Source organism: Euprymna scolopes, chromosome 13, assembly GCF_053919585.1.
Source record: "Euprymna scolopes isolate OS-2025 chromosome 13, ASM5391958v1, whole genome shotgun sequence".
Lineage (NCBI taxonomy): Eukaryota > Metazoa > Mollusca > Cephalopoda > Sepiida > Sepiolidae > Euprymna > Euprymna scolopes.
The window spans coordinates 42,503,654-42,517,715 of record NC_136494.1 but is presented as its reverse complement, the minus strand read 5'-3'; the positions used below and the strand labels follow the sequence as shown (position 1 = coordinate 42,517,715).

The following is a 14,062-nucleotide window of genomic DNA, read 5'->3' as shown; positions in this document are numbered from 1 at the left end:
TTTAGACACATTCAGTCGTGATAATAAAATACTACATTGCATCCTATGAGCAACACCATCACAGTCGCAACATCGTTAGAGGAAGGTGTCCCCATTTTTTACCAGTTGTCACTGAGACGAATTCTACATGTTCCACAAATTATGTGATTATACCAACCATAACTGACTCATACTTACATAGACCTAACATAATCTTTCCAATTTCTGATCCAGAAATAATAAAGGCTCTCTTGCCAAAGTCTGTCTATTCTGATTGGCTCTGAAAATTCTCATATTCTGGAATTCAGTTCTTTACGTTATAAACAAACACTTATTAAGAATCACAGCAATTAACTTCAATTTATGGTACAACATCTTAATTTTAATGTTAATGTGTTGGAGAGTCTTTTGTTTGTTGTTCTCTATCTTTATATATATATATATATATATATATATATATATATATATATATATATCGTGCACGCTTTGTGTCAGTAGAAAAAATCAGTGTTTGATCCTTAAAACAAGAGGGTTTTAGATACATACAGGTCTATTTTATATACGTACTTAGAAATCCTAGGTTTTGTATATCAAATTCACTTGCAGTTTAAAAGAACGTGCAGCTATTGAATTAGAATACATTGTGATGTCATAATAGATTCTCTTATTTTTCTCTTCTCTCTGTCTCTTCTTCTCAAAGTAATATATTTGCATGCTTTTTTTTTAACTGACACTGAATTGGATGCGTGAAGCCCGGGTATCTTTCAATGGATTCTTAACTATATAGCATATAAACAAAACCACACACACACACACACACACACCATATATATGTGTGTAGTTTGACCAAAGAATACCTTTCTTAGGTCCGTTCATGCTTCTTTTTAGTGTAAAATTTTAATTGTTTTATTTATTAATTAAAAACTTAAAGATAATAAAATAAATAATGATATTTCATTTTACAGCAAGGCCAGATTTGGAATGCTTTGGATGGGTGTGAAGTATGCCAATGTGTGGCTGGTTTGCCAATATGTAAGAAAATGTGTGAAATCCCTGAATGTTCTGCAGTAAGTAACCCAATTTAAATATTTTTTATATTGAATAGCAAAATTTATTCTTTATTCAAGAAAAAAACTAAATATTTTAAACCTTAAAAAAAGGCATAGTTTATGCTTTGTAGATTGCTGTAACAGAACAACTTGGGCCCAAAATCTGAGACACGTGAGTTTGACTGATGAAGGAATATTTATTGAGCATACATGCTTAATGCAAAACGTAGACGTAAGTTCATCCGACATGAAAACTGAAATAAACATGCCCTCTCATAAATATTTCTAAAAAAAACACACCCATAATAATTGAAATGGAATAAAGAATGATTTCAGGGAATTTGTATACTTAGCTAAAGGTCAAGATGCCAATGTCCTTCTCACATGCCAGTACAGGAAATTAATATCCCTTTTGTGAAATTATACCAACCAAACGCTCCCCAAAATTAAAGAAAACGCATGTTATGGCTCCTTGGTGGAGACTTCCCTAAGACCATCAGTTTATGTATAGGGCATACCAATGTTGGTAGCGGCCAATCTCTTCGACTCTTGTCCAAATCTTTTTTTTTTTTTTAATTACATTTTCACCCCAAATAAGGCACATTTCCACTTTGGTGCAGGGGGATACTATCAGGGGCAACAACTACTGGGGTACTATGTAGGGATTTGGGCAGCAAGATGTCAGTTCACGTTACACTTGAACTTCTGAACGTCAGTACATTCCCATTTGTAAGTAATAATAAGGTTGTGTTCCAAAAAATGTTTTTATAACTTTGATTCTTATGAGCATCCATTCTTAAATTATTCTGTTTATCAAATAACTTTTCTTTTGTTGATCAACCCTTGTTTCACTCCATTAAAATGCTGTCATTGTGAATGACTTGTATCGTCTTAATTCATCCAAGCAGATATTTATGAGTTTTTCAATGTGATGAGGTTTTCCATATAATTTATAATAAGCATGTTAAAGACTGTTACAGGATCAACTTGAAAGATTCTAGCAGAGGTTGGCTATAATTATTACAATAATAATCCAGAAATTTACCTTCAGTAATCTAGAATTCTCAAGGTACATATATTTTGATTTTCTGATTTCTGGACAGTTCCGATATATAAGTAACGCATTAGTAGATAACATCCGAATCACAAGCGATGTGGATGCACCGTTTTTATAAAAATAAGAAATTAATACAATTCAGACAAAGAGAATGAAAGAACAACTTCTTCCTCATCCCCTTTACCTAGTCTTAAATTGATGTTTGGTTCTAAAAATCATGAAAAATATATAAAAGAAGTTTACTTTGTTAATATGTTAAGATAAACTTGTATCTATTTTTTATATATTACTAAAACTCTGATGATGTTTGTTATGTTGCATGCACATTTTTTTTTTATTTCAGATGGTGGGAGGAAAGGTGAATAATGTAGATAATAGTGGTGAATAGTAAAAGGAATGGTGAGAGGAATGGAATGCTGTAAATAATTAAAAGAGAGAGAGGAAAAAGAGGGTGTGAGGAGAGTGTGTACGTGTCTATTATGCCATCAGAATGTATTCTGACTTTAAAACCCTTTGACTTTATAATGGAATGGTGTAAATAATTAAAAGATAGAGGAATGGGGGGGAGAATAAAAGCAAGATATCACAACTTTGTGAAATATTTTGACTCTAATCCTTGTACAAATATGAAAGGAAAGAAACTGTATATTTAATAATATAGCAATGGGTGGAAGGTAGTCTAATATTTTACACATACTTTTATATTTGATTCTAAGATTTCCAAATTATTTATTTCAGAATGAAAAATTGGTTTATCAGGAACACAATAAATGCTGTCCAAAATGCCAGCCAATAACAGGTAAAAGCAACAACAAAAATGGAAATATTTATACAGTAGAAAGATAAATTATTTTCAAATAACAGTTATTAGTTATGTAGTAGCATCAACTAAAAAAAAAACTGTTATCAGAAATTGTAAACATGTACACTCTTCATCCCAGAAAATCATCTTTTTCATCCAAAATATCTACTTATATAAGCATCTTGGAACCATGAAAAGTCAGAACCAAAGGCAAATAAATCTTATATACATTTTTTTTTACATAGGCATCACCACTTATCAAGGCTAAGAGGCCACTCGAGGATTAAGGTTAAAGAGTGTGCAGTAGAAATTGGACAATAAAGTAACCGTTAGTAATGGAAATTCAGTAAATTTGTTAACTTATATGGAATGGCTCATCAAGAACTTGTTTACGTTAGACTTGAAGACAACCATATTGTAGTCAGTTGGAAAGCAGGAAAACAGAAGACAATTCCACAGGCGTGCAGTTCTAAGAAAGAAGTTTTGCTCATGGAATCTACGTTTAGGTTTAGGCACAGATAAAGAGTGGGGGAAATTATTGATAGTGTTTTCAGCTAGACGGGTGTTTCTTGTGAAAGTTTGGCGAGGGGGTACCATAGACTGAAGCTCGGTCGAACACTTTCCATGAAAATAACGATAAAGCAGAGACAAACTCGCAACATCTCTTCTGTGAGATAGAGGTTGCAGGGAAGAGAAAAGGATATCTCCTACAAGACTACGAAGTCTATTTTGAACTCTATCAAAGCAGGACAAGTCCTTTCTAGCAGCTCCTGCTCAGATGTAGCAACAGTATTCCAATCTTTGGACGTACTTGACTCTTATATAGATAGAGAATTGCATCAGCAGTGAGATATCTAGTGGATCGATAGAAAGATCCCACCATTTTTCCAGCAGCCTTGGCAACAGATTGGATGTACCTGTTCCATTTAAGATCAGGAGTAACGGTCAATCCCAGAAGCCTGTCAAAACGAGCCATTCATTTCAACTGATGCCAGATGGGGATCAGAACGATGATGTAAGGAGAGAAGCTTGGTTTTAGATGCATTAAAAATAACCAGACACTCCTTTCCCCATTGTACCACGTGCTCAAGATCAGAGGAGAGAGAATCGGAGGGAACTTGGTCGTTTACTGACTTAAATGTGCTACCATAGATGGTAGTGTCATCAGCATAAATGTCTACAAATGATGTAAAGATGTGATTTGGAAGATCATTAATGTAGATCAGGAAAAGAGTTGGGCCCAGGATAGACCCCTGAGGGACTCCAGCATTAATATTGTGATCTTCTGATGTTTGCCCCTCAACTACTACTCTTATGACCCTGTCAGAAAGAAATGATTTAATAATTGAGAAGACATTTCCAGCTATACCATAGCTAGAGATCTTGTGAAGTAAACCTTCATGCCACACACTATCGAAGGCCTTCAATATGTCAAGAGCAATTGCCCTAGAAAAGTTGCCTCCATCGAGAGATTCACTAATCCTATGAGATATAACTGTAAGCACATCTGCTGTAGATCTAGCAGAACAGAAACCATATTGTGTGTCACTAAGAAGGTTATTTTTGCTGAGATGGTTGCATTAACAAATTTCTTTGTCATATGTAGGTTATATACAGCATGATCATATTGACACACCAATTCCTGTTAGATCACCAAAGTTAAACGACATTGAATCTGGTCAGTACGAAAATAGGGAAACCATTTAGTAATGCCAGGTACTGTATGTGCGCTGAAGCCTGGAGAGGGACGGGCGCTGCTAGGCTATTCTAGACACATTGCATGAAATAATGCACCGCCCCCACAACTCCAGAGGGACTCAGCTATCATCTATATAGATAGACTAAAATTGAGCGATTCTAATTCTTTGTATTTTTAATTTGAATCAATTAATTGAAATCATAATTTACTTGTTGCTGCCAATTTCTTTTCTATGTAACATCTTTTTGCTACTTTGCTATGTTCATTCTAAGATAATTATCATTTAGGGGTCAGCAAATCTTCATATTGTGAAGCAGATTATGGTGCTTTCTACATATTCAAAATGTAATTTGTAAATATATGTGTTATACAGTAACGTCATTAGATCCAGATATTCCAAACTGCATATTCTTGTTAACATCATTGTGATGGACTATCAAAAAATGAAAGTCTGTTCTGGCTGGATGACCAACTCAACAATTGTTCATGCAAAAACAATAAAATGAACCCTGCGATCATTTTTAAATGGATAGCCTTTTTCTTTATTTGGGTTTTTATGTATAAGTTGAGGAAAAGAAAGGAAACCATAGTTTGTTTTAATCATTGCCTTTTTCATGCATTTTCTCAACATTCTTCATAGCTACTTCCTCACTTAGAAGATCTTTTCTAACTTTTTCAATAACATCACTTCCAATATGAAAAACAAACTCCAAACATGTTTTTATCAAAAGTTGAAATAATGATTAAAATAAAAGATGCCTAAAGAGTAAATTAACACAACGATTTGATTGCTCTATATTTTCTTACAGAAACTACATGTGGCCTCCATAAGACGTGGGATTATTTACTTGACGAATCAGGCCAGTGTCAATCGGATGACAAGCTGCATTTAACATATTGTAGTGGAGGTTGTGGTGATGGTTTAGATTACCCAGTCTTAACAGACTCTCCTGCTGTAGAAAGTGTTATTAATTGCAGAACTTGTGTTGGAAATGTGGCTAGAATCAAGGAGGCCATTGTTACATGTTTAGATAAAAAGCAGAAAACTATGTATTACCCGGAATTTTGGTGCTGCAAATGTACAGAATGTAGAGTATGTAAGTATAGTTTTATCATTTCAGCTTTGTTCGTTTATTTTTCAAGCTTTCAACTAATTTTTACAAAATTATAAATGTGTGCACATACAGTTTGATAAAATAACAAACTATGATAATATCTTTTGAGATTTGAATTGGAAAGAGGTCATGTGATGTTCTTCAGGTCAAATTACAGAGAGAATTAATCTTGAAAATATCTGAAAATGATTGCAAAAATTTAAGAATATAAAAATCTAAATTAATTTTGTTTTGTAACTCTCATCCATTCTTTTAATATGACCAAACTAATGAAATCCTGTTATGTTCACATCTCCTTATATTGTCTTGATTTAATCTTCTACTTCATCAGAAGCATGTCTTTAAGAATTCATATTTCTTTTATCATTCTCATATCATTTCTATCCATGCAAGACATATTCTCCACCCTCACTGGTTTCATTTCCATACACCATCACATTGCACACATAGGTCTGGTAATAATAATGCCCCGCTGGTTAGTAATAGCAGAAGTTTTATGAACTTACTTCATCCATTCCTAACTATTATAATCACATGTTTGCTGAAATTTTCAGAGATGAAATTAAAAATTTTAATTATTTGATTTTAAAAATAGTGATAAAATAGATTTTTTTCTTAAAATGTTGCTCCCACATCAAATTAAAAAACATCAAATAAAAAAACATCAAATAAAAAAACATCAAATAAAAAAACATCAAATTAAAAAACATCAAATTAAAAAACATCAAATTAAAAAACATCAAATAAAAAAACATCAAATAAAAAAACATCAAATTAAAAAACATCAAATTAAAAAACATCAAATTAAAAAACATCAAACAGAACATAAAATATATTAATCAATTTTTCTTATTTTGCAGAACTTTATCTACCAGACCACCTCAAAAGAACTAAGGATTTACTACAAATAATCCATTTTTTATCACTATTTATTATTAAATGTAATAAAGTCTATTTAATATTTATGAAGGCTTTTGTGTTATTTCTTTTGCAATCCTGTTGTATCTTGTCTTTTGGCTCTGCCTGCATTAGTTTGACTCTTGAATTCAAAGTACAAACCTGAGTACGTAAAATGTCTGCAGTTTATAAGATATATATCAGAAATAACAGCAAATTTAAAACAATAAGGTGATATTCAACGTTTTGTAATTTTACTACAGTATCTGGTCCAATAAAGCTTACAGTATTTTAAGAGAAATTGCATTGTTCTTCCTATCAAGTTTATGAAGAACCTCCTTAATCACATTTATTTATCAAAATCTCTTATCTTATAATGAAGTAGAAATGTTCCCATCGATCAGAATAGTTTTTGAACCAAAAGCTAAATGAAAAAAAAACGGCTTCATTGAAGGAAAGGCTCTTTTTTAATTACATTCATTGATTTTAGTTTAATTAGATATTTTATTTTTTGTATATTTTTTGTATTTTCTGTTATATTAAGAGAAAGATGGCAGCGTTTTTACCCTTGCATCAATTATGTACTAATCACTGCTAGCTATTACACCGCGATGAATTAATTCGTATGAATTACAAATAATTTTAAAAGGGTTCATAACTAATTATTTAATTTAAAGGAAATACCGAATATTTATAGGTCATAATTTTAGATAGATTCTCCTCCAAATTCTACATAATTTCTTATGTAGAATTTTGAGGAGAATCTATTTTAACTTAAGAAAATGCCTAACTTCCATTTATAAAAGTAATATTGGAGTTTTTGACACCTGATGTAAAATCCTGTGACAAATGAAAAGTAAAATTGGTTATAGAATTATCATTTTCTGTAGAAATTATAAAAATGCCGAATGTAAACTCAACAGAACAGAATTAACACTTATTCCTTTAGCCATCAACATAGTTCTTGGTCAAATTGTCAAACCTTAGAAGATTAATTTTTTTTAGAGCTTTTGAAGTGCTATTGAAACTTTTCTGGAAGATCTATGATATCATATTCTTTCATACAAATGTTACGTTACCTGGGCCAATAACATTTTCATCTTCACTATCAGAAGATTCGGCATCAGTTTGACTTTCATTTTCATCTTCAGTATGTCCTTTCAACAAATTGTCATCATCATCATCATCATCATCATCAGGATAACATCAAACAAGGTAACGTTGTGACTGCATACTGAGGAAATCTGTGCATCAAGGTAGAAATGATCAATTTATCTTTAGAATTTTCTGTTTGGAATTTTGTTGCTATCTAAACATAAGACTTGAGCGAAATATATTCTGGATGGCAGAAGCCATAACAACATTGTCTTGATCAGAAACAGCTGTTCTCAGGTAGGAGGACATATTTTGTTAATTTATTGAGCTACTCGACAATGCCCGGTCGTAAAATACACTTAAATATGATATTTTGATTAATGCAGATTTCGTATTTATTATTTTATTATATTGGACCCAATATATAGTAATGATTTAAAAAGTTTTTAAAAAAATGACTCATGTGCCACCACCAATAATCGAAACCAAAACTTTTAGCTTATAATTTAGTTTTTGATCACAGGAAAAAGTAACAGATAGGCAAAAAATTTTTAAACAAATATATATACGCATACATAAATATATATAGAAAGAGTTTTGTGTTTACTATAAACTTTTTATGCAAATACTATGTAAGTATAAATCATGTAGAATATCGCATAATAGTTAACTAAAAATGATCATCCCATAAAAAAAAACCGAAAAAACTAATAAGGAATTTACTAAAAAGGAATGTTTAAAAGAATATGCAAATCAGCTAGATCTTTTCAGTTGAATGCAATTCTACAACCCATGTATAACAAAGTTGTATAATAGAAAAAAAAATATATCAATACACAAAAAAAAAATTATAGGAGTAGAGATTCAGAAACACAAATTGATGGGAATTTCTAGTTTGAATATTTACAACTTAAATTCCAGGACACTAGAATTAGCATCACAGAATGCATTGCTTTTGCATTAAGCATTTTAAAATGTTGTTACTGGTTTCATATGTGATGTTATTAATTGTTGGTTGCTAGGTTTTAATAAAGATATCCTTGAGTATTTTTAATGTTTTTTAAATTGGTTTCTCTTGGTTTTCCACTAGTTCTGTGATTTTCATGTTAACATTCTTGATTGCTTCTTGACATTTTCTCCTCCCCAACTTCATTCTATTTATTCTATGAAGAATCAAAAACATTTGTGATATCTACATATGACATGATATTTTTTTATTATTTTAACACAAAAAAGAAAAGGTTAGAAAATTTTTTAAATAAAAATTAACCAAATACAAGAATTGTTATGTTTAACAATGTTTGCATAAATCAAAGAATGCTACCTAAATACACACAATATATTATAGATATACTTAGATATATAAAAAAATGTTCAACCTTGTTTAATCATCAACGACAATGATTTTTTTTAATTACTTCCCTCGCTTCCTAGAACTCTCCTCTCAATTAGAGACATCTCATATTTCATGTACCACTTTTAATAAACGGCACTTGGAGAGGTAGGATGGCGGTATACAAGTATAGATATCTTATAAACAAAAGTTTTACTCTAAATAAATATCCACAATAAAACAATTATCATAATTAAGTATCTGTAATAAATTTTTTTAATAAATATTTTATTATTCACAGCCATATTTCATATTCATTAATAATCATCAGTGTGGCTATATAGAACTGTACCATCACTCAAACAATTCAAACCCTGAACTTGAGCCACTATTGACTACAATCTAACATCCTTATCCATTCGGTTACAGTGACAGCCATATTAAATGTAAATGAAATAAACCCTGTATTTATTTACAAATAGAGTAATTCTCAAATAGTAGTTAATCTTCTATGAAGGAAAAGAACTTTTGCAATATTGCTGGATTAAATACTTTTCATATTTCTCTCAAAGTCCCCGATTTGAAGGGAGCTTACCTGCAATACTTACCTGTATAGTCAATGAATAGAATTTGTCGCGGAATTCTGGGTGATAGGAAAAGAATAAAAGAACCTGTTCAATTAGCCTTTTAAAATTCTGTCTTGCAAAATTCTCTTCCCTCCATCTTGCAGATGTATTTTCTTAAAAATAACAAGCTGTTTGAAGGATATCTCTCAGTGAAGTTCAATTAAACAAAACTCGAGATAAGGTCTTGCCACTAATATCATAAGCCCTAATATCTTTTGGAATTAATTTATCCAAAGTTTCATGTACAAGTTTACTAGTAGACACAATCATTTTAATATTCTACAAATCAGATTGATTGGTTCTTTTGTTAATAAAAAAACATGCTGTATTATGCTGCTGCAACTGTTTGGTTTCAAGCAGTGAAAAGGGAATAAAAGAAGGCTCTTTCATCAGTGTGGCTATATAGTACCATCGGTCAAACAATTCAAATGCTATTAATGAAGCATTTACTTCACTGTGTAAAAAAAACAAACAAAAAAAAAAAAAAACTTAGTTTAGCAGCAGAAGCTGAGGCCAATAAAAAAACGTTTTCTATTGAATCTAACGGTTCAAATCGATGTTTATTAAGAGCTCCTTAAACATCCAGTTAAGAAGAAATGATTTAATTAAAGGATCAGAATTAAAAACTCCTTTAATTAAATAGAATAAAAACTAATCAGAATTTAAAGAACTTTCATCTCAACCATTTTGAACAGCTTTTAGTGCTGCTTTTATATCCAGCAATAGGTGAAGCTTTTCAAATGTATTAGAAATATATATTTTTTTTTATAGGCAGAATATGAGTTGATATCTTGTCCATTACACTAGTTTCTATATATTTATGTTCTTGCTTCATAGGATTGTAAAACTTTCATAACTACAGTTAGTTACAACTACAGCAAAAAACTTTCCTTTCTCTCTTTTCTTACCAAAACTCAAATGAAATTTCCAAAGTTTCTTTCCTAGAATATCCTGTCTATGGAACAAAATACCACAAATCTGCTCCTCAACTGACGTATGTTTGTCTTTAAGTTTGTTGAGCCATTCTCTTAAATAATCAATTCCTCTTAGCTAATCTCGATTTCTAGAAAAAAAACTGTAACATATTTTTCTTTGGTTGCATCTGAGTTCACAGGTGTGCTGGGAAAGTGATTTAAAAGTCATCTCAGTATGAGTTTCTTATTTTTTCCTCAAAAATATGACTTTAATTCTGATATAAGCTTGTTCAATGCACTTTACTTTAAGTATGAATCTGGAAGGATGATATATATGCAATTTTCATTGTTTTTCTTCATTTCACAGAGCTGTTTCTGAAAAAACTCATAGAAATGGCCAATCTATATTTTCCTGAAAGAAAATAGATGTTCTGCAGACAAAACTTGTTGAACGGTGGAGTGATATTTGTTAAATAGTTCCAGTCATGTGTAAGCATTATTTTTTAAGAAATCAAATTAGCCACAATATGAATGAGAAATTAAACAAAGGAAAAATTCAACTAAATAACCCGGAAATGAAAAAAAATGAAAAAGAAAAAAAACGAATTTCCGTTTAGGACAACTGAATGAATAAAAAAATAATTGGTAAAATCTATCAATTATTTCTCAATTTTGTCAAGCAATTATTAATACGTCTTTTGTTTTCAGTATGGTAAAATTATAAAATTAGATTAACAAATAAAAAAAAACACACTCGTCCCTTGGCATCAAATATAAACAAGTGATCTCGTATTTCTCACTGGAAAAACAGTTTTAAGACGCAAGAAATTTTTTAAAAGAAAGAAAAAAACCAATGATCTTGGACATAAGATGTGAATTGCAAAGATTATACAAGTAAACATACATATTGAAATAAACTTAAATTATATGATTAAAAAATAACTTAGCCTATATATATATATATATATACATACACACACTAGCATTTCAGTCCGGCGTTGCCCAGGTGTTTGGAGGTGTGTATTGAGAAAAAAAAAAGTGGTAGCAGGAATGCAGGCTCGAAACCATATCGCAAAAGAGGAAAAGAACAGGAAAAAACGTGACGTCTTTGCTGTTACGACCACCGCCAAACCGGAGGTGACGTAGGTTTTAATTAAGGCTAGACAATCGAAAGGAGAGGATGACTTTCGAAAATATCGGCGAAAAAAAGTGACCCCTCCCCTGTAGAAAAGTGCCCAGTTGAAGGTTAAGATATTAATGTTTTTAGGCAATTTTTGGATATTTGTCGTCTGAAAGGTCGAACTTCAAAACGATACTGATATCGTTTTGAAGTTTGACCTTTCAGACGACAAATATCCAAAATTGCCTAAAAACATTAATATCTTAACCTAGTAAAAATCCGTCGCCTCTGTCAAAAGTTTTAGGCAGACATGCAAACATACATACATGCATGCATACAGTTATATATTGGTAAGTCAAATTTTCGACCCAAACCGATTAAAAAGCTTGCCCTATCTCTGAATACCCTTTATGTAAAATTTCAAATGTTTAGACCAGAAATTGTCTGAGTAATTTGGTAGAGACCGAAGCGGTCAATTTTTAAAAATTTGACCCCTATTATGACCCCTTAACATTTATTGTTTTAGGCTCAAATCAAGTTATTAAGTTAGATTCATGTTCAAGGAGCCTATATCCAAAATTTCCAAAATTGGCGGAGAAGTTTGGTAGAGTTCTCAAAGTTCAAATCGTTGAACTTTGACCCCCTAACAGCCAAATTTCTGGCCGAAAACGGATTACAAAGATTTTCCCAAATCTCAGTACCCTGTATATCAAATTTCGAGTCTGTAGACAGAGTAAGGAAATGTACACAGACACACACAGACAGACAGACAGACACTTTCACTTTTATAGATATGCGCTGTTTAAGCATCCATTTGAAGTATTTAATAGTATATAGCTGCTTTTGTGTACACTTGTTGAATTTAGGAATTTAGGGCTAGAAAGCACCAGAATATTGGAAGAGAATCTACATTATGATTAAAACATTAAGAAATCTTAGCTGTAGTTCCATGCTCTTTGAATATCTTGCAGACCGTGAGATGGAAACTGTAAAATGGAGACGGATTTGGAAACAGTGGCTTGCAGACATTCTGTTTCTGCATAACAAAATGTGTTGAGAAACTGCAAAAAAAGATGTGGCAAGATTTGAGGCAATGTGAACTTTAGCAACAGAGATGGGTATCAAATTGAAGAAAGCTCTGAAGGACGATTTTCGCTCCTTGTCATACAATAGATGCAAGGACCAACTACACACCACCAAGGCTCAAAAGAACCATCTTATAAAATAAGGTTAGGCATCCAGTGAACATTCTCAGGGCCAGTTGACCAAGCTTATAATCTGCACAAAATTCTGTGCTCATAAAGACCAAATTCCCTCAAACTGTCATGATTTTTGGATGAGTTTTCAGTAAAAGCAATATCATGCTGCTCCACATTTTTTGAGTTGCTGTTTATTGTGGTCAAAGTTGGGTGATAAGAATTGCTGCAGGAAGGCCATACATGTGGCTGAAGGACTTAGCTACAGATATCACATTTCCAGGAAAACTAAGAAGTAACTGCCTAATAACTTTAAGTAATTTTGACCAGCCTCAACATCTCAACATGTGGACCTTCAAGTCGCCTGTTTGGAACCCCATGTGAGAGGGGGGGGTGCAGCCGAAAAAGACAAATATATCACTGCAACACCAAGGACAAGTTGACTACCATGATCAAACTAATGAAAGATGCAGTGAAGGCTATTTGTGTACAGTTTAGACTCATCATGGTGCATGCCTAGTGAGCTCTATTCAACAAAAGATCCTCTAATACATTAATTATTGACTAAAAATATGACATTTTTCTTTTCTTTCCAAAAGGTGTCAAATTTGTTTCAAAAAGAATATAAAGAAAAATCAAATGATGAAGAGTTTAACAGTTTAAAATGCAATAAAAAATAAATTGGCGTATGTAAAAATATATATATTTATTTATATATATATATATATATATTTATATTTATCACTTTATTGTGATCAATGTTGGAATGCAAACAAATGTAATTCATTCAGCAAGGATGGAATTTTTTTTTTTTTTTTTGACGAGCTTGGTTTAAAAAATTAAAATGCAAAAAAGTTTTCAAAAATAAGAACGTTTTTCCATGGATATAAAACACAAATGAATTTAACTTTTTCAAATAATTTGGATGTTTTGAGTCTTTTCTTTTTCATCCTGGAATTTAAAAAAAAAATTTTTTTATTAACCATAATTTGTTATCTGAATGTAATGACTTTTTAATGTTTTTCCATGATTTTTGTCTAATCTCTTTCTCTATTGCAGCTTGCAAATGAGTATATCTCAAATGAAAATTATAATAAAAAACAAAAATGTTGAATGACAGCTTCTGAATTTGTATTTGCCGGTTGTGCCCCAATAAACTTGTTTTCATTTACCCTGTCAA

The 14,062-nt window shown here is 31.4% G+C and overlaps 2 protein-coding genes across 6 annotated transcripts in view; one reads left to right on the top strand and one right to left on the bottom strand.

The window, feature by feature from the left end:
* Nucleotides 1–6,666, top strand: part of LOC145292232 (uncharacterized) — a 351,246-nt gene extending 344,580 nt beyond the window's left edge. The window contains exons 120-123 of the mRNA XM_080138555.1: nt 945–1,046; nt 2,824–2,884; nt 5,396–5,683; nt 6,562–6,666. Coding sequence (XP_079994681.1) covers nt 945–1,046; nt 2,824–2,884; nt 5,396–5,683; nt 6,562–6,563 — 453 coding nt within the window. The 3' untranslated portion in view covers nt 6,564–6,666. The remainder of the gene's footprint in view (nt 1–944; nt 1,047–2,823; nt 2,885–5,395; nt 5,684–6,561) is intronic.
* Nucleotides 6,667–13,573: 6,907 nt separating this feature from the next.
* Nucleotides 13,574–14,062, bottom strand: part of LOC145291993 (organic cation transporter protein-like) — a 95,732-nt gene continuing 95,243 nt past the window's right edge. For all 5 annotated transcript variants that reach the window (XR_013869524.1, XR_013869522.1, XR_013869521.1 and 2 more), the window contains one exon: nt 13,574–14,055. The gene's annotated coding sequence lies outside the window, so the exon portion shown is untranslated. The remainder of the gene's footprint in view (nt 14,056–14,062) is intronic.